Raw genomic sequence first — 21711 nt, 5'->3', positions numbered from 1 at the left:
AGTCGCCTGAGGCGGGAATTGAACCCGGGTCTCTGGTGCTGTGAGGCAGCAGTGCTAACCACTGGGCCACCGTGCCGCCCAAATGGTAGTACATTACTCTCATAGTGAGTAGGCTAAAATTTCAGATAGTACATCAGATGAGCCACAACCACTGCTTTTAGTCTCTTGCTTTTTAATTTTTCTCAAAACAAATGCCAAATTTTCCTTTCCTTTTTTTAAAAACTGTTTACCTTGATGATATATCCAGAGTGTAGACAGCACATGCATATTATATGACAAATGCCATGTACAGTTTAACGAACACAGTTTCTAAACTGCAAAATATCATAAAATAAGCATATGTTGCACTGAGATTTTCAACTGCTTTTATAGAAGTATCATGAAATCATGATACCATATAAGCTATGCATTTTAAACATAAAAACAGTAGGGAAGAACATACAAGCTATTTTCAAGGTTAAGCACATCAGTGTACTTATACAATATATGTAAATTCAAGAACTTAGAAAAAATAATTTAAAATGAACTTTTGGAAGTTTTACAGTTGGACATAATTTCAAAAACACAAATATACAAGTATTTATTAATCTATGTACTCACAAACAGCAGAAGTAGTAGCGGTGTGACAACAATTCCCTGAAAGAGAGTATATTGATAATTGCTCTTTACAGGAAAGCAGTTCATGTAAAACAAACAATAAATTTTAAAAATGATTAATATTCCATTTTAAGAATAAACCAAGCAATTGCGTAACATTTTTGCAATCCTCAAAACTTCATCGAACATATTTATCTAGTTTCCTTTCAAGGGTGTCAATTGACCACAAATTATTTCCCTATTCTGGAAGGCTGCTTTGCTGGGACTAGCACCCATAGCTTTTTGGATTAGTAGCTATGAGAAAAGCTTTGTGGAACATGGCCCAAATAAACAGTTGGTTCCACAGACCTGACAACTATCAATGTAAAAATGAAGGTCCAAATACACAAATTGACATCTTCAATGAACAAACTTTTGAATAATATTGGCCACAAAATGGACAAAAGCAGGACAGAAATACATATCCTGTGAGAGATGGCTTGTGGAGAGAAAACCTATTAAATGTGATGGAGATGGAAAGAGATCATCTGCAGAGTGGGAGTGGTTTAAGGTCAGCCTGGCTTAGCGCACAAGATGCAAACAGTGGGGTTAGGAGTGGCTAAATGTTGTGTATTGGAGCTGGAGAAGCCTGCAGGGACTCAGGCAAGTACTACTGCATCCCTCAGCTCAGATGGAATGGTAAAAGAGCTACTCAACCTGGGGAGCAGGATCATCTGAGGTATGTCATAGCTTTATTCACTCCGTTTGCTTCACTTTAAAGTTTCCTGACACCATCAGCCCCCCCTCCCTCCTCCCTCAATGCTCGTGCACACTCTGGGAAATCCATGCATCATTAATTAATTTAAAATCATCCCATCTATTATTGTTGGCTTGTTGGTGTTTCTAAGTTGTGATCAGATACCTGAATTTCACATTACCAAAAATTCCCTACCCCTTCTGAATTCTCCCCTGTCCAGAGGGAGCGTTCATATCAAGGCCATAGTTGTTTGCCAGGGTTTTGTAGGCCAATTTATATGATAGTGTTTGGTTTATTTACAGTGGATAATGTGACTTCCACTCATACATATAACAGTGAAAACTTATGATATAAGAAATAGAGATAAAAGCTATTTTCCTTGTCAAAAATGAGGGCACAACTATTTCAATGGACTTCTTTTGTTTGCAATAGGTTTGCATAATGGATAGAGCTATTGGGTTTCACAGTGACATTTTCATACAAAGTGAGAATAGACTTCATAAAGATGTCAAAAATTCAATGCTGTCAAACATAAGTCAAACCAGCAAACAGTAAATTCCCTTTCCACTGAACCAAATGCATCATTTTACTGAAAAGGATAATACAATAAAACAGCATGCTTACAAATTCAAAATTCACCTTTTTAGGTGAATAATATAGAGTCAAAGGCTGTACAGCATGGAAACAGGAAGGCAAACCTACCAAATGCCTTTGTCACTATCCTGTTTCTCTGCGACTCCACTTTCAAGAAACTATGAACCTGCACTCCAATGTCTCTTTGTTTAGCAACATTCCCCAGGACCTTACCATTAAGTGTATAAGTCCTGCCCTGATTTGCCTTTTCAAAATGCAGCACCTCACTTTTATCTAAATTAAACTTCATCTGCCCCTCCTCGACCCATTGACCCATCTGGCCATGGTCCTGCTGTACTCAGAGGATAACCTTCTTCACTGTCCACTACACCTCCTATTTTGGTGTCATCTGAAACCTTATTAACCATGCCTCCTATGTTCACATCCAAATCATTTATATAAATGATGAAAAGCATTGGACCCAACACCGAACCTTGTGGCACTTCACTGGTCACAGGCCTCCAGTCTGAAAAACAACCCTCCACCACCACCGTCTTCTATTTTCGAGCCAGTTCTGTATCCAATCGGCTAGTTCTGCGTGATCTAACCTTGCTAATCAGTCTACCATGAAGATCCTTGTCGAACACCTCACTGAAGTACATGTAGATCACATCCACTGCTCCGTCCTCCTCAATCCTCTTTGTTACTACTTCAAAAAATTCAATCAATTAGTGAAACACTATTTCCAACGCACAAAGCCACGTTGACTATATTCAACTTCAAAACTGAATTTATGGCACCAAGTACTTCTAAAACATATGACTACTCATCTATCAATAATAATATGGTACAGAACTTGTAGAAAAAGTAGAAGAAAAGGTATGTTCTTGGTAGACATGTCTTCTGGGAGCTGATGCACTTAGGTCTCTGACACTATATCTGTTAAAGAGATTCACGTGCAAAGAAATTATACTTCAGTCTCAACTCTAAGACTAAAATGATTCTTCCGATTTATTTTTTGTGAAATGTAGAGCTAATTTTATGACTCATTTCCAGTCCCTGAGCTTGAATGTTTCACAATTTTGAGGACCTAATCTTTCTCAGTTCTAACTACTTGATGACTTCTATACAAACTTTTCTGGCTTGAAAACTTTAGGCTATAAAACACTTTCACTGATGTCAAAATTCTTGTTTTAAATTCCCTCCATTCTTTTCTGCTCCCTATCTCTGTAACCTGGGGACATGGTTCAAATCCCACTATAGCAGATAGTAGATTTTAAATGTAGTTCTCCTTTAGAAGGAAAGCTGCTCTCTCCTGAACTGAACTTTTAAGATCATTGTTCTTAAAACAAAACTATTTCCCTTAATGTGTATACACTGTTCATCATAAACTAAATTGCAAAACATTTTTCCATTACACTATAAGAGGTTTCTCCCAGGCACTTGACTGCAGTCATGTCTCTTCTGGGAGCTCATAGATCTCTGAAAAAATGATTTTCTGACATACTTTATCAAAACAAACTTCACAGAACTAACCCATATCTATGTGCCTCTATTTTGAAATCCCAATCTAAAAATGTAAAAACCTACATATTAAACACTTTTCATTATACTTTAACAAAGCATTTGGTCACAAACACACATCTCATCTGGCTTAGTGTCACTTGGGACATTTAAATGTTCAAGGCTCTATATAAACTGCCATGGAGAGATAAAACAAAAGCTAAACTGTCAATGTATGTGTATGTACTTAGTGACTAATCTGAAAAGATAGTGAACAGCCCAGCAAAAAATGGCTGCTACAATCATTTGATTGGATTTAGCAATAATCTTTTAGGTACACTTGCAAAGTCAATGTTAGTCAGACAAAGTGCAGCCAGATACCTTCTGATGGGTTTGGAACACTAACTATTGTTATTATCTGCTACAAAGGCAATCATCTACAAGAAAAAATGCTTACATAATGTAATTACAGGTTACACCTGTCCTTCCAGATGCGTCAATGACTTTGAACTTAATTCCTGCAATGAGTCCATGAACAGTTTGCTACCTGCAATATAAACCTTTGTCTCAATAGAAACTACATCTTCTCCCCTATGGGCTTAGTTGAATGAATCCCACTGTATGGAATCTAATTACCTTTTCAACTATATAAATTTGAAACAGCAAGCAATTAAAATCATAGAATCCCTACAGCGTAGGGACAGGCCCTTCGACCCAACAAGTCCACACCAACCCCCTGAAGAGCAACCCACCCAGACTCATTTCCCTACACCACTATCCTATTGTTTTCTCCTAGCTAATGCATCTAACCTACACATCCCTGAACACTATGGGTAATTTAGCATGGCCAATTCACCTAACCTGCACACCTTTGGATTGTGGGAGGAAACCGGAGCACTCTGAGGAATCCTATGTAGACATGGGGAGAATGTGCAAACTTCACACAGACAGCTGTGAGGCTGGAATTGAACCCAGGACCCTGCCTCAAAGAAGTTAGTGCTGTTTCACACAGCAACTACAGACAATAGTCAACACCATCAACTCCAGTCTACAAAGAAAAAGACTTCTGGGTTGGAGGAAACAGCCATCAACATGCATTTGTACATTCTAGGAGGAAAACCCTCCTTTCGTCAAAACTGTTAAGCACTTCTTCCTCAGAAGACTTTTTTTTCCAACAGAAGTTGTCTAAAACTCCTTAACTACTGGATAATCCATCAATCCATCAATCCATCCCACAAATGGGCGGCACGGTGGCCCAGTGGTTAGCACTGCTGCCTCACAGCGCCAGAGACCCGGGTTCAATTCCTGCCTCAGGCGACTGACTGTGTGGAGTTTGCACGTTCTCCCCGTGTCTGCGTGGGTTTCCTCCGGGTGCTCCGGTTTCCTCCCACAGTCCAAAGATGTGCAGGTCAGGTGAATTGGCCAGGCTAAATTGCCCGTTGTGTTAGGTAAGGGAAGGATGTAGGGGTAGGGGTATGGGTGGGTTGCGCTTCGGCGGGGCGGTGTGGACTTGTTGGGCCGAAGGGCCTGTTTCCACACTGTATGTAATCTAATCTAATCTAATCTGTATGTAATCTAATCTAAATGAATTCTAAACTGCTAACGCCAGCTTCAGACTCCACTTTTAAAGCAAGGATGTTGATAAACTAATATTGCTAAACTAATATTGCTTTGTATTAAACTGTTATTGATTAAATAATCTCTTTATCTGTTCCAATTCTGTACCTCCTCCCATATTTTTAAGTGTGTTTGTGTTGCAAGACTCTCCCTCCCTGCTCCAAATCGAAGAATGTATGAAATTAACCCTATTTCTAGTTTAACTTTACCACAGTGTTGTCGCAGTCCTTGCAAAGTCAGAGCCCACAAACAGAGAGTGATGAAATATGCCCCACCTCAGACAGATGGTGAGAACAGGAAAAGAGATTTGTTAGCAACAAAATGTAAGTTGTTGTTAACACATAGTTGATCACAATGTAAATTAAAGCACACAAGCTAAAAGGACTGTCAAGACTGTTTAATAACATATTTTGTGTGTTATGTGGTACTTAAACTGATTTATTCCTCATAATTGATCATGTCTGGCATGACTATTGTTAAATATTGACCTTAAATTCCCATCAGCACTAATATCATCTATCCAACTGAAAGAATAAATTTGTGCATGCACAGCAATTGCATTCATGCAAAAATATCAAAGGTGCATTCAAGTCAGTTTAAGATGTGTTTCACATGTGCCAATATTTTTCATACTTTCCATTTCCACCTTTTGTTTTCTCTCTTGTACTCAACTCAATCTTTCTCGTCTTTTCCCTTTTCTCTTACTGAGCCTTGTTTTACATATTATAGATCACTCCCCTTCCCTGTCCTTCCATTGTTTACTTCTCAATCCTTAAATCTCATTGATTAAGGGGATGTATCCTTACTTCAATGTTCTCCAAAGCCCAAAAGTCCTGTGCCCTTGCCACTTCACTGTCAGTTTGTACTTCCAAGAACTTTACGGATCAAGAATCTTAAAACCCAGGTGTGCAAATCCTCATTTCAGCAGAATCTGCATTATTATGTATATAGTGAAACATATGCTGTGGAATTCAATTAACAATGCTTATTTAGAAAACTTTCCTTCATGATGAAATTAAAGACTATTCATCAATTTGGCATTACAGTGTATATACTAGTGTAAAAATCGACCCTCTATTTTTGGCCAAAACATCTTGTATTTTCCATATATCTCATGTAAAAGTCGACCCTACCATATCGCATTACAAACCACTTAAAAAGGAAACTGCATGTTGACCCACTGAAACAAAACTGCATTCATTCATTCATTCATACCAGTAACTCTACTCATCGCCCTTTGTTTACTATATCGCGTCTCCATTCATTCATTCAGACCGGTACTAAGCCTACTGGTACTTACTGCACTTTGTTTACTATACATTTAGAAGTTAATATCATTAAGAAGTTAATCATTTTCATTGTGCCATTATATCTGAATAATGAGATATATTAGCTATGAAATAATAATTCTTTGACAAAATTGTTAATGTAGCTGAGGTTCATACCATACGAGAGTAAATGGGAGGGAAACAGAAGAATTTGGCAGGAAAGTTCAAGAAGCTTACACATTCAGAACTTAATAAGTGTGCCATTATATCAGGCCATGATGATGTTGAAGAGTGTGATTTTGCAGGATTTCAATGAACCTTTGTGTTTGACGTTAAATTTTCATAACAGTATGAATAAATAAGATTTACTACCAGTAATTCATTCTTGTTTCTATTGCCTCTATCCAGTAATTACCTTTACCTTAATTCATTGTATTTTTCTTCTTTACCTGGGATCAGTTGAGTGATCAAATTGACTTCTGCTAATGATACAGTATTTCAGACTACAGCATGAATTCCAGCCCCTCAAAATAGTATCAGTGTAATAATCGACTCCATAAATTTAACCTTTAAAAATAGTCTAAAAACCTTGACTTTTACATGAGTATATATGGTATATTATTTTTTTTAAATATAGCTGATTATTAATTTAAAAAACGTTTATAGCATACATTCTTAGCTGTTGGTCTATTTGCAATCTAGTCACCTTCAAAAAAAATGTAACATTGTAGACAGATGTCATACAGTAAGCTCCCACAATGGGAAATGTGAGAATTACCAGATTATCTTTTTATGTCACAATGATTGAGATATAAATATTAGCCAGTAACTAGTACGTTCATATCTTTATTCAAAATTGTGCTATGGGACCTTTTCCACCCGACTTGAGAGGTCAGATTGGGCCTTGATTTAACATTTCATCTTAAAGACATCTAGCAGTGCAGCAATCATTCAGCAGTGCATTGGAATGCCAGATTTAACCTTAGCACTCAAGTGCAAGAGTAGGACTTCAACTTACACCTTGTGGTTCAGAGATGAATCACAGCTAGCAAAAACAAAATGAAAATTATGGAATAAACAACTTAGACAATATTGATGCCACTTCACATTTTCCAGAAATTTTTGCATCATGCTGTCACCTTGCTGAAAATAGTCAAGATAGTAGTTAGCATAGATCAGCTTCAATGAAAATCAATGGTAATCATTATTTTCTTGTAGTTACGTTGGTTTGTGCCACGTCAGCAGGATTGAAAATCACTCATTCATTGTTCAGTGAATTAGAACAAAGAACAATACAACACAAGAACAGACCCTTCAGCCCTCCAAGCCTGTGCCAACACATTTTGCCCTTCCATACTTAAATCATTTTCACTTACAGTCATAGAGTAACATAGCATGGAAACAGGCCCTTGGGCCCAAACTGGTCCATGCTGACCATAGTGCCCACTCGGTTAGTTCCAATTGCCCACATTTGGTCTACATCCCTCCAAAACTTTCCCATCCATTTACCTATCTAAATGTTTTTAAAAAGTTGCTACTGCACTTGCATCAACCACTTTCCCTGGCAGTCCACTCCATATGTGCACCACCCTCTGCATGAAGGAGGTGCTCCTCAGATCCTTCTTAAATCTTTCCCCCCTCATAAAGTTATGCCATATAGTTTCAATTCCTCATTCTTGTCTATACCCCTCAAGATTTTATACACCTCAATAAGGTCACCCCTCATTCTTCTATGTTCCAAGGAATAAACTCCTATCCTGGCCAATCTCTCCCAATAACTCAGGCCTACTAGTCCTGGCAACATCCTTGTAAATCATTTTTACATTCTTTCCAGCTTAACTATGCCTTTCCTGTAACAGGGTGACCAAAACTGTAAACAATACTCCAAGTGTGGCCTCACCAACAACTTATACAACTGTAGCGTAACATCCCAACTCATATACTCAATACCTCGACCGATGAATGCCAGCATGCTAAATGCCTTCTTCACCGCCGTGTCTATCTGTGACACCACTTTCAAAGAACTATGCACTGGTACTCTGAGGTTGCTCTGTTCCACAAAACTCATCAGACCTTACCATTTATTGTATATGACCTACCTTGGTTTGACTTTCGGAAGTGTAATACCTCACATTTATCTGTATTGAAATGCATTTGCCAGAATCCGTGTCCCTCTATTCCTTTCCTATTTGTGTATTTACCCAGGTGTTTCTTGAATGCTGCTTCTGTGTCTGCTTCCACTGTGCCCTCTGGCAGCCTGTTCCAGGTGCTCACCACTCTGAAAAATGTGCCTTGCACATCTCTTTTAAACTTTTTCCCTCCCCCACACCCAACACCTTGAACCTGTGTCCCCTAGTAATTTAACCCGCCCCCAGAGGAAAAAGCTTCTACTTTCCACTCAATCCATGTCATTCACAAACTTAAACATTGATCAGGTCGCCCCTCAACCTCCTGCATTTTGGTGAGAACAAACCAAGTCAATCCAACCTTTCTCCATAGCTAAAATCTCCCATACCGGACAACATCTGGATAAAACTTTTTTGTATCGTCTCCAAACCATCCATAACCTTCTGATAGCATGGTGACGAGAACTGTATGCAATATTCCAAGTGTGGCCTCACTAAAGTTCTATAAAGCTGCAGTATAACTTGCCTATCCTTACACTCAATGCCCCTTCCAATGAAGGAAAGCATGCCATAGGCATTAATTGTAGGCACAAACCTGCATTTATGTTTTCTGAAATGTATAACCCGTAAGTTGATTAGCTGTAAAAATGATCTACTATCTTTGGGACCTTTAAAGAGAAACATGCAGCATGTAAAGAGTTCAAAATACTTTATGTAAAAACACTTGGCTTCTTAATAACGGATATTATTTAGGAAAAGGAAAAAAGCTCATGCATTAAATCAATTAGCATGGCCAGGATTTTGCATTCAGTGGCAAGTAGAGGACTTCGCCATTGATAATGGGAACAGGAATGATCTTAGCCTAATGACTTCCTGCAGCAGCAAATGTACTCCTGTCTTCAGCATTGTTTCAATGGCAAAATCAATGCAGAGGCATTGTGGCAAGGCACATTACTGGTAAATTTCAAGGCACCTTTGATGTCACGAGCTGAAGACACATCCCTTGATATCCTTCCAGTATCCCTGGCTCCCCTCCACCACCACAACTTCCAGCACCCCCAGCTTCTTTTCACATACCCACACCTTCCACACATTGCTTGAACATGGACTGCACCATGTAATAGTGTCTATTATGGGCCTAAAGGTTGTTCAGCTTGTTTGATTTTATTACCTTTGCCAAGAATAACATTTGCTGTGTCCTGGCAAACCATCTGGCACCTGGGTACTCATGGCTGTGAATTAAAATCCATGGGAAAAAAGCCTTTGTCACTTCTTACTCTCTGGATTCCAATTTGATTTTAGAAGCTAAATCATTAGGGTTTCCACTTTTCTTCTATGTTTCGACACTTTTTAATGTTCCAGACTGCGAAGGAAAAACAGCTAAATTCATCTTATTCTTTTAAAATTCAAATTCATTTTTAAAGTTCTTTGCCACAATTGAATTCTCCAGTTTTCTTTCTCTGGCACGTTTAACACTTGGTGCAAGTAGCTCATTTTCTGTCAAGTAAAATCCTTTTCAGCTACTTTAAAAGTATTATTAAAGTTATTTTGATGTTCAGTTAAGAAAGCTCAGTACTACACATTTTTGCTGAGCTCACAAATTCTTTGAATTTCTTTTTAAGTGTTGACAATGCTAAGTGGTTTATCAAACACTTATGTCTATAAGGGTCTGACACTAACTTATAGTAATTGAGTATAGTAGTTTTCATCATGGTCATAAAATGGTTTATCTGAAAGGGATGGGCACGTCACCAAAGCTTTCCCCACAAATACCACTCTGCAGTAAAACAGTTCAATTTTATTTGGATACTGCAATTTTATGTGCCAGTTGAGAAAAATTGCCAAAGTATATTTCAATTCCATCTGCACTAAGTGAATATTCCTTCTCAAATCTAAATCAGTTCATTCTCAGTCATCCACAAAATGCTGTTCTCTGTGACCAGGATCGAGAATCCCAAAGTTTGTGTTGCCTGCCTGGTGCTTGGATTCAGGATATCTCATCTGGGCTGCAGAGAAACTTAGAGTAGAAGGGTAACAATCCAGTGGTCGCAGTCCACTTAGGTACCAACGATAAAACTAGGGCAGAGGTTCTGCTAAGGGATTATGAAATCTCTAGTCTCTCCACGAGAGACCACTCCCTACGCAACTCCCTTGTCAGGTACATGCCCCCCCCCATCAGCCACTCCGGCTGCCACAGCAGGAAGTGCAAAACCTGCGCCCACACCACTCCCCTCACCTCACCTCTATCCAAGGCTCCAAAGGATCCTTCCACATCTGACAGAAATTTATCTGTACCTCCACCAATGTCATCTATTGTATTCTTTGCACCTGATGTGGTCTCCTCTATATCGGGGAGGCAGGACACAATTTTGCAGATCGTTTCAAAGAACAACTCTGGGACACCCGCACCAACCAACCCCATCACCCTATGGCTGAACATTTCAACTCCCCCTCCCACTCCGTCAAGGACATGCAGATCCTGGGCCTCCTCCATCGCCAAACCCTTACCACCTGACACATGGAGGAAAAACGCCTCATATTCCATCTTGGGACCCTGCAATCACATTGGATCGATGTGGATTTCAACAGTTTCATCATTTCCCTTCCCGAGCCTCCAACTCGGCACTGCCATCCTGACCTGTCCAGCACCTTTCCCATCTATCCGCTCCACCGTCCTCTCTGACCTATTACTTCCTCCTTCACCTTCATCTACCTATCACATTTACAGTTACTTTCTCCCCACCAACCCCTCCCATTTATAGCTCAGCCCCCCCCCAGACCACAAGCTCATTCCTGATGAAGTGCTTATGCCTGAAACGTCTATTCTTCTGCTCCTTGACCTGCTGTGCTTTTCCAGCAACACACTCTCTATTCTGATCTCCAGCATCTGCAATACTCATCCTTTCCTCAGAAGCTGGGGCGCAAAATACACCAGGAGATAGAAAATATGTGTCAGAAAGGCAAAGTTACAGTGATTATGGGGAATTTCAAAATGCAGGTGATCTGGGAAAATCTGGTTGGTCGTGTAATGCAAGGAAAGGAATTTGTGGAAGGTCTATGAGATGGCTTTTTGACGAACTTGTGATGGAGCCAAGGAACAGACAATATTGGATTTAGTGTTGTGCAATAAGGCAGACTTGATAAGGGAGCTGAAGGTGAAGGAGCCCTTAGGAGGTAGTGATCATAATACAATTGAATTTACTGTGCAATTTGAGGGGGAGAAGATAGAATCAGAGGTAATGCTATTACAGCTGAATTAAGGTATCTACAGAGGCATGAGGGAGGAGCTGAGTAGAATTCACTGGGAGAGGTGCCTAGCAGGAAAGACAGTGGAACAGCAATGGCAGGAGTTTCTGGGAGTAATGCAGGAGACGCAGTGGAAATTCATCCTGAGGGAAAAGCAGTACGGTACAGGGAGGATGAGGCTACCATGGCTGAGTAGGGAAATCAGCGATAGCATTAAAGCAAAAGAGAAAGCTTGTACTGTGACAAAGGACAGTGGGAAACCAGAAGATTGGGAAGCTTACAAAGACCAACAAAGGACAACAAAACAAAACTAAGGAGGGAGACGATTATATGAGGGTAAGTTGGCCAGTAATATAAAGGAAGATTAAGAGATTCTTTCGATATCTAAAGGGCAAAACAAAGGCAAAAGTGGGCATTGCGCTGCTGGAAAATGACACTGGAGAGCTAGTAGTGGGGAAAAAGGAAATGGCTGAGGAGGTGAATAATTACTTCACGCCAGTCTTCATGCTGAAAAACACGAGTAATACCAAAAATCCCAAAAGACAGTGAGGGGGAAAGCTGAGTATGGTGGCCATTATCAAGGAGAAGGTGCTAGAAAAACTGAATGGCCTGAAGGTGGATAAATCACCTAGAACAGATGGACCAGAGTTCTAAGGGAGATAGCTGAAAAGATAGTGGAGGTTTTGGTGGTGATCTTTCAGGAATCACTAGAGTCAGAGAGGGTCCCAGAGAACTGGAAAATTATGAACGTGACATCCCTGTTTAAATAGGGAGTAAGGCAAAAGACAGAAAATTACAGACCAATTAGCCTAACCTCAGTCTTGGGTAAGATCCTGGAATCCATTGTGAAGGATGAGATTTCTGGAAGTGTATGGTAAATAGGGCAAAGTCAGCATGTTTTCATCAAGGAGCTGTCATGGCTGACAAATGTGCTGAATTCTTTGAGGAAGTAACAAGAAGGTTAAACCAAAGAGAGCCAATGGATGTTACTGGACTTCAAGAAGAACTTTGACAAGGTGCTGCACAGGATGCTGATGATTAAGATAAGGGCCCATGGTGTTAAAGGCAAGGTGCTAGCATGGATCGAAGCTTGGCTGTCTGGCAGAAAGCAGAGAGTGGGGATAAAAGTACAGCACAGTGGTTCAGTGGTTAGCACTGCTGCCTCACAGTGCCAGGGAGCCAGGTTCGATTCCAGCCTTGGGCAACTGGTCTGTGTGGAGTTTGCACATGCTCCCTGTGTCTGCATGAGTTTCCTCTGGTGCTCAGGTTTCCTCCCACAGTCCAAAGATGTGCAGGTCAGGTGAACTGGCCATTCTAAATTGCCCATAGTGTAAGGTGCATTAGTCAGAGGAAAATGGCTCTGAGTGGGTTACACTTCAGAGGGTCAGTGTGGACATGTTGGGCCGAAGGGCCTGTTTCCATACTGTAGGGAATCTAATCTAATCTTTTGAGGATGGCAGCCAGTGACAAGTAGTGTTTTGCAAGGCTTAGTGTTGGGAACCATACCTTTTCACATTATACATTAACAATTTAGATGAAGGAACTGAGGGTACTTTGGCTAAGTTTGCAGACGATACAAAGATAGGAAGCATTGAGAAGGCGGGAAGGCTGCAGAAGGATTTAGACAGGTTAGAAGAGTGGGCAAAGAAGTGGCAGATGGAGTACAACGTGGGTGGGGAAGTGTGTGGGCATGAGATTTTGGTAGGATGAATAGAGGCATGGACTATTTCCTAAATGGGGAGAAAATTCAGAAGTCTGAAGTGCAAAGCGACTCGGGAGTTCTAGTCCAGAATTCTCTCAAGGTAAACTTGTAGGTTGAGTCAGTAGTTAGGAAGGCAAATGCAATGATGGCATTTATTTTGAGAGGATTTGAATACGAAAGCAGGGATGTACCTCTGAGGCTCTGGTCAGACTACATTTAGAGTATTGTGCACAATTTTGGGTCTCATATCTCAGGAAGGATTTACTAGCTTTGGACCATGTTCAGAGGAGGTTCACGAGAGTGGTCCCAGGAATGGAAAGTTTAATATATGAGGAACATTAGAGGACTCTGAACTACTCTTGATGGAGTTTAGAAGGATGAGAGAGGATCTAATTGAAATCTACAGAATACTGAATGGCCTGGACAGAGTAAGTGTTGAGAAGATGTTTCCAATGGTAGGAGAGACTAGGACCTGAAGACACAGTCTTAGAGTAAAGGGAATACCTTTTAGAACAGAGATAAGGGGAAACTTCTTCAGCCAGACAGTGGTGAATCTGTGGAATTCATATACCACAAAAGGCTGTGGAGGCCAGGTCATTGAGAATTTAAGATGGAGATAGATAGGTTTTTGAGTATCAAGGGGATCAAGGGTTACAGGGAGAAAATGGGGTTGAGAAACCTATCAGCCAAAACTGAATGGCGGAGCAGACCCAATGGGTTGAATGGCCTAATTTATGCTCCTGTGTTTTATAGTCTTTACTGCCATCCATCGCTTGAATAATCCTAAACCTTATTATATCCAATTCAAATTTTCTTGCTTTACTTCCTGATTGAAATTCAAGATTTTCCCTCATCTTTTCTCCTTCTAACTTTTTCTTGTAGTTTCGCTCTAGTTTCCTTTCATGCCTTCCCAAATTAATGTTCTTTTTTAGCCTTTATCTCTTTCCAAATCACACTGTCAGTGTGCCATCAAATCTGAGCCGAGCCAATCCAATTTGTACACTATCAGGGATCATCCATTTCCTCAACGTTCAAGTGCTGAGATAATTTTTGAACAATCTCTTTTTCATCCTTACTTTTAAGTCAAACCCTAATATCTCTTTTGTCATGGTATGGGTTGCTTTCTGCACAGCCAACCCATTCTCACCCACTCTTAGTCCTATTATCATATTATATGGTTTGTTTTGAACACAGCCTACCCATTCTCTCCTACTCTCAGTGCTCATTGTCACTTATTCAGTTTCTCATCTGTCCTGGCCAACCATCAATAATCTCATCTTCTTACTCTTTCAAATCTTTGTATATGGGTCTGTTCCAACTATCCAATCACCTAGCCCCCCCCAATCCTCAACCTCATCTTCAGCATAAATACCATTTTCTTTCTAGCTACAATCAGTTCTGACGAAGAGTCATTGGACTTGAAACATTAACTTTGCTTTCTCCTCAGAGATGCTGTCATACTTGCTGCATTTTGACAGAAATTTGTATTTTTGTTCCTAATACAGTACGCATATTAATCTTTTGCTTATTGTTCAAAGTTTGTGAGAAGATTTGTAGCTCGGGTGCTCGTTGTGGTTCTGTTCGCCGAGCTGCTTATTGTTGCAAGGCATGAACTGACAAGTCTTCTTTCAAAAATGCCTGAGTATTACAAGTAATCATGTTGGAATTTCATACAATATAGCAAAAGGTAAGTATGAAATCTTGATTTCTTACCTCTCTGTTTCCTTTGTTCAAAACAGAGTCCAAACTCTGCACAGCATCCTGCTCAATTGCTAGCAGTCGCAGTAGCTGCTGCTTTGTCTCTGCTTCTCAAATAGCTGTTACTTTTTTTAATACCACGAGACACTGAAAAGGTGTTAAAATGGTATCTTACTTCTGTTCCAGTTTCTCATGGCAACTGAATCACATAGCTATGTCACTGAGTGGAAGTGTTCATCCAAAACATGCTGTTGTACTTTAGCTAAAGGTACACATCAAAACATAAATTACTTGTAAAGTTCATCACCGGTACATGGGGAAGAGATCAAAAAAGGAAAGTGGAAGCATGTCTCAGTCTGTTGATCTTTTATTCCAAAAATATTATACTTGTTGTAATGCCATCATTTTCTGAAATACTGCATACCTTCATTTTAATATAAGTATATCTGTTAAATCTGTTTCTTCACGACTAAAGGTCGATGTGTTCCCTTCCTTCTATACAGAAATACTTTTTTTTAAACTCCATTCATAACATATTTGAGGAGATGATGCCCCATTTGCTAACTTCTGCACTCAATTGATTTTGATGCATTTCGATTTTATCTCAATTAACTTGGTCTTCTGCAATCCAACTTCACAATATCCTATGTTATTTTCACAGTAAACTTAAATTGTTTCAGCCAATATTTCTGTATTCTCACACCATTATTTGTCTCACGTTATTTACTCAAAATAAATACTGACTAGATTCAGGAATTACTCTTGTCGCATTAAAAAACATTAGCTCTTTTGACCATACAGAACCCCTGTTAATTGGCAAGGATTTCACTTCACTCTCCAACCATTCAATCAAGCTGAATTAGACCATGTAAAGTCTTAATGTCCTGACCAACTTAAAGTGTTGCGTTTTAAACCCACATCAAATACTTCACATGTAATGTTTACTTCCTTCTGTACAAAGTTGATGGTTTCTACCTCTACCTCAGTCCAATTTTTGCTAAAACCTTTATAAGTGTATCATCTCTAGACCTATCCAACACAACATTCTCCATGCCAGTGTCCCATTCCTTTTATTCAAAACTCAGCTTTTGCATCCTGTCCCATATTAAGTCTAGCATACATATAATTGCCACTATGATTGACCTACACTGATTATAATGAAGTGCATTGAATTTGAAATCATCATCAAATCCTTCAACGGTTTCACTTCAACCTACGTGTGCAGTCTTCTTCAGCTTTACATTCTCTCTTACATATTCTCTCTTTTATGTTGTTTTTCCCTGTTTGCCAAACCCATCGGCCCATTGCTTCTAGTTGAACATTCATTGCTTTGCTTTCATTCTCTCAAACATTCTCCTTAAAGTCTTCCATCTCTTCATCTCTCTCCATGTTTGGTTGTAATCGCTTGGTAGATCAGAACATAAGGTGTTGCTAAAAGGAGGTACAAAATCAAACTATTGCACTCATTAGGACTGACACACAAGATACTAAATGTAACAAATTTTGGAATTAGAGGTAGTTTGTTAGCTTAATGGCAGGTTGGCTAACCAACAGAAAATGGAGTCGGTATAAATGGTTCTTTTTCTAGTTGGCAAAATGTAACCAGTGGGGTGCCATAGCATTCAATCTTCAGGCCTCAACTATCTAGAATCTATATTAATGAATTGAATGCGGGGACAGTAAGTGCTATAACCAAAGTTGCAGATGACAGTAAAATAGAAAGGAAAGTAAGTTGTAATGAAAAAAATAAGAAATTTACAAATGGATTAGGTTAGGTGAATAGCCTAATATTTTGGCCAGATAAGATTAATGTGGATAAGTGTGAGGTGATCCATTTTGGCTGGAGGAATGGAAGGGCAGTTTAATTATTTAAATCAAGAGAAACTTCAGAGTACTTCAGTGCAAAAGAATCACGTGTCCTCTTGCAGAAAACTGGCATGCATGTACAGCAGGTAATAAAGGAAGGCAAATGGAATTTTGGCATTTATTGCTAAAGGAATTGAGTAGAACTGGAGGGAAGTATTGCCGCAACCATGAAAAGCATTTGCAAGACCACACCTGAAGTATTGCTTACCATTTTGGTCCTTCTTGGGGAGGAATGTAGCTGTACTGGAGCAAATTCAGAGGGGGTTCACTAGATTGATTCCAAAGATGAGAGACTTGTCTTATGAAGAGGGTTTGAGTAATTTAGACCTAGACTCTAGGGAGCTTAGAAAAATCAGATGAGGGCTAATTGAGGTATATAATATGCTAAAGGATTGACAAATAGACATGGAAAGGATGTTTCCTCACGTTGTGCAATCTAGAACAAAAGAATAGAACTTTTAGGATAAGCAATATAGGTTTTAAACAGAGATTAGGAAACGTTATTTCTTTCAAAGGGTGGTGAATGTGTAGAATTCACTTCTCCAAAGTGTGGTAGGTTCGAGGTGAGTGAACAAATTTATGGAGGAAATAGACTCTTAATTAGTAATGGTTTAAAGGGTAATGGGGAGAGGGCAGGAAAATGGGATTAAGGCCTAGATAAGGTCGACCATGATCACGTCAAAAGAAAGGTGCAGGCTTGAGGAGCTGAATTGCTTACTCCTGCACCTAATTCTTACGAAAGGAAATATCAACTTATGCAGCATGATTGGTTGGACCATGGTTGGCATGAACTGAAACAGGAATTGCAAACTGTCAATCTTATAAAAACAATTTAGCCCAGGCAAGTAGATGTTAATTGCTCAGGGTGTTGGCATGTGGAATGCAGCAGTTTGGCTGTATCCATGACACTTTCTTACATGACAAAAAGGGCAATGTGTGAATGAATTCCTTTTGCCTAGAAAGAATAGGATCCTGTTGGCTAATATATGTAGCTTCTAGCACGGGCAAATGAATCACATGTAGCCAGTTTGATAATCTTCAACTAGTTTCTAGTGCAAGTCTCAGCACATTCAGGATTATTTAACAAATATGGTCAATAGCACAAACACATTTCAGCATGCAAACTTCTCTTTACAAATTTGTTTTCTTGTGTGTTGGTCCAGATGGTGCAAAAAATGCTTTGTGTGTTTCTTTTTAAGCAACATTTAAAAATCTTAAAGTAATTTCTTGATCAAGCTTGCAATAGTATTTACGAACTCAATTGGTCTGACTTAACATTCGCCTCTTTAATTTTCCCTTTATAAAGCATTTGGAGAGTTTCCCTACATTGGCATAGAAGTTGTTGTTAAACCTTTTCTGGACATCTCATTCTACTAATATGTTGTGCATATGCATGTCTTACATTAACCTTTTTGTCTTAGGATGCACTGCTCTTAATAGCAAATAAAAATCAACAGCAATCAATGAGTTAGAGAGAATCTTGATAATTTGAAAAGTGAAAATTATAGATATAAAAGAACGATTTAAAACAGAATTACTTAGACAATGAAGCAAATTTAACGAAATGCATTATATGTACAAAACAGATAAAATTCAAAACATGATGTATTTTCAAAACTGCCATATGTCTATTTGTATTTTGTGCATAGAGAGTTTTAAAATTGCTCTTTCATCAACTCAGTGAAATAACCTTGGGACAGTAACTTGGAATTTCATTATAGCTGCCTTTAAAGTTTGGGAATAAGAAAGTATCAGACAACCAGCAGCCAAGATATGCAATGGATCATGTTTAAGTAATATCAAAGTTGACTTATTTTCTTTTTGAAGTACTCATTACAGCCATTTCTGATACTTTGGGAAATTCTGTGTGTTAGTCTGAACAAACTTATATTTAAGATCACTGCACAAAGCTAATTTCTTTATAAACAGAACGATAAATTTGCGGCTGAATAACATATTTTTAAATGATTCATAAAAATTAAAACAAACACTACAGCCTATTTTCTGTCTTAACAGACAGGCCCTGAAACCTTTGGAAAAACTTTTGTAATGAAGAACCTATGCTAGGTAGGTATTTCCATTGTAGCTGGACTGAATAGGAACTTCCATCCTTTGTGTGGAAATACCAAAGGCAACTTAATTCTCCTGCTCTTTGGATGCTGCCTGATCTGGGGTGTTTTTCCAGGACCACACTTTTCGACTGATCTCCAGCATCTGCGGTCCTCACTTTCTCCTAGGAATACCCATATTCCATGAATGAAAAAAAAACAAAGTGGGCTGCTTCATTCTGAATGCCGTTGAGCTCCTTGTATGTTGTTGGAGCTTCAGACAGCTGGACATGATACCATCATGTTTCTTACTTGTTATTCATCTGACTCTGCAGGGCACATGCTGCAGAATATCTATCCTTCCTTCCTTTTTTTTGTAGCCTCAGTGATGTGACCAGTCTAGTTTAAGTTTCTGATCAGTTGTGACCTAGGAATTTGATGATATAGAATTCAAGGATGAAAAAATGAAACAAGGCTCAGACATTTAATCAGAAAACATGTAAAATTTTGATGTTTACTCCAAGAGGACTAAGTTTCTCTCATCTTATATTCAAATTATTTTTCTATACTTTTGATTGTGAACTCAACTGGGAAAAGGACTTTAAAAAACCAATTAAGGGAGGAGAAGGTCTAGTTGAGGATGAACTGGCTCCAGGGATTAAGTGCAAAATGTGATTTGGCTGGAAACAAGTAGTTGATTATTCTGTGGAATAATGAGCAGCTGATGACAAAGGCCTTCTACCTGCCAGTACCTATCTGATTGGATCCAGAGTAGTTGCGGGTGTGAATGATTTGTCAGAAGACTTGAAATCTCTGAAAAAAAAGTGCTGTCTTTGTCTCTGTAATTAAAAAAACTAAAGCCTGAAGAGGGCCAGTATTCAAAATTTGTGAGAAGATTTGTAGCGCGGGTGCTCGTTGTTGTGGTTCTGTTCGCCGATCTGGGAATTTGTGTTGCAGACGTTTCGTTCCCCTGTCTAGGTGACATCCTCAGTGCTTGGGGGGCCTCCTGTGAAGCGCTTCTGTGATACTTCCTCCGGCATATTTTCAGTGTATTTTTCCTCACCAGGTACTGTAAACTGTTGTTTTTAACTAATAAGTCAGAGACCTTACAGTTTGTGAGCAAATTGCTCTGTGTCTCCTGTAAGGTAGTGGAAGACACTTGGAGAGATCAATAAACAGCAAATACTGCCAAGCCAAAAGGATCATATCAGCGAAACCTGTGGACAGGGACCAATGCACTGCATTTCCAGTTTTTCTCTCCACCCATAACAACAATACCTTTGTGTGTGTGTGTGTGTGAGTGTGTGTGTGTGTGTGTGTGTGTGTGTGTGTATAGGGGAAGTTTTGTAAGGGGATTAGATTTTAATTGTACAGTTATATGTCAACAGTTTATAATTGTTTACAAGTATCTCGAATATATTTGTTTGTACAGGTTGTTCTGTCGTCAGCACGAATCCGCTGTAACGCAATTGACGAATTGGGGATGCTGTTTCTACATTACAAACTTTTAAAATATGTGTTGTCTATAATGCAATTACAGCACCAACACTTTAAGTGCTGTGTCTAAAGCGTGATTTTTCTAAAACACAGGGTTGCACAAGAACACAACCAGCGCATTTCAGGAGAACTGACTGTAATAATTCGTAATTCTTGTTAAGTACAAAAAACCTGTTCTGTGCTTTCTGTCTACCTGGGTCTAAAAATACAGATAAATTAAGGAATTTTGTATACTTTATAAAATTGTTAACTTTTGTGACAAAACTTGGGACGTCGAGCTCGATTTCCTATGCGCTGCTCCAGTGAAGCTTGACATTATAGTTCAAGATCATATCATATCATAACGACCTGGATCATTTGATTTATAATGTTAACCTTTTCCTGCTGTTTTCTCCTTATTTTGATTATAGGTCTGTGTTACTCCTCCACATGACATTATTCTTCAATTTATTACAGAAATTCAACTTAACTACTAACTATCAATGAATGGAGACTTCTATTTTAATTACAACTCTGTTCCCATGGAATAGTATAAGTTTATAGCACAGGATGTCATTCATCGTATCTTTGCTAGATCTATGCAAACGCAATCCAAAACTAATATTCCTCCCCTGTTATTGCTCAATCTTGTGTGGCTGAATGTCACTTGTCCCTCTAAGAGGTTGACGCAGAATACTCTAGGGTCATGTAACTATTTAGCATGAGGGAGTTTTGTTCATTATCGGAATTAAACAGACAAATCATACCACTAACTAAGAATAGCCATCCACCATTACCACAGAATTGAGAAAGAGCTAACAATCTGTCAACCTTTCTATAAAAGATTAGGAGCTATTGCAAACTTCAGCACTCAAATTATCTCCACCCAGATCTCCCTACATTTACTGGTTCAAAGGTTTAGCTACTCTTCTCTTAGAAGTTACATCAATCGCAGCCTCACTACTTGCTGTGACAAAGCACTGCATGTTGCAACAATTTAAACGTTAAAAAAATCCTCAAACCTCTCTCTGCACTCATCAAGTAGATGCTGTTCAATTTAATTAATGTTTCATTGGAAGAAAAGGACTTGGCATTTTGATTTTGAGTATAATGGTCCAAATAGCAGATTGCTTCCAAAAAAATTCAAATCCTACTTATAAAATGAAAAACATTTTCATGCAGTCTGAGAGTTAGCTGGACAGCTAGTTTGCAACATGGAGAGATACCAACAGCATGGGTTCAACTCCTCCACCAG

The 21711-nt window shown here is 39.0% G+C and overlaps 1 protein-coding gene across 3 annotated transcripts in view; it reads right to left on the bottom strand.

Annotated features, from left to right (window-relative positions):
• The window catches only part of slc10a7 (solute carrier family 10 member 7), a 274370-nt gene that overhangs the window by 84616 nt on the left and 168043 nt on the right, over positions 1-21711 (bottom strand). For all 3 annotated transcript variants that reach the window (XM_043699319.2, XM_043699311.2, XM_087975565.1), the window contains one exon: positions 601-636. In XM_043699319.2, coding sequence (XP_043555254.1) covers positions 601-636 — 36 coding nt within the window. The remainder of the gene's footprint in view (positions 1-600; positions 637-21711) is intronic.

This window comes from Chiloscyllium plagiosum, unplaced genomic scaffold (genome assembly GCF_037043375.1).
Source record: "Chiloscyllium plagiosum isolate Xiang-an unplaced genomic scaffold, Cpla_swu_hap1 HiC_scaffold_1, whole genome shotgun sequence".
Lineage (NCBI taxonomy): Eukaryota > Metazoa > Chordata > Chondrichthyes > Orectolobiformes > Hemiscylliidae > Chiloscyllium > Chiloscyllium plagiosum.
This window is presented reverse-complemented; position numbering and strand designations above follow the sequence as displayed.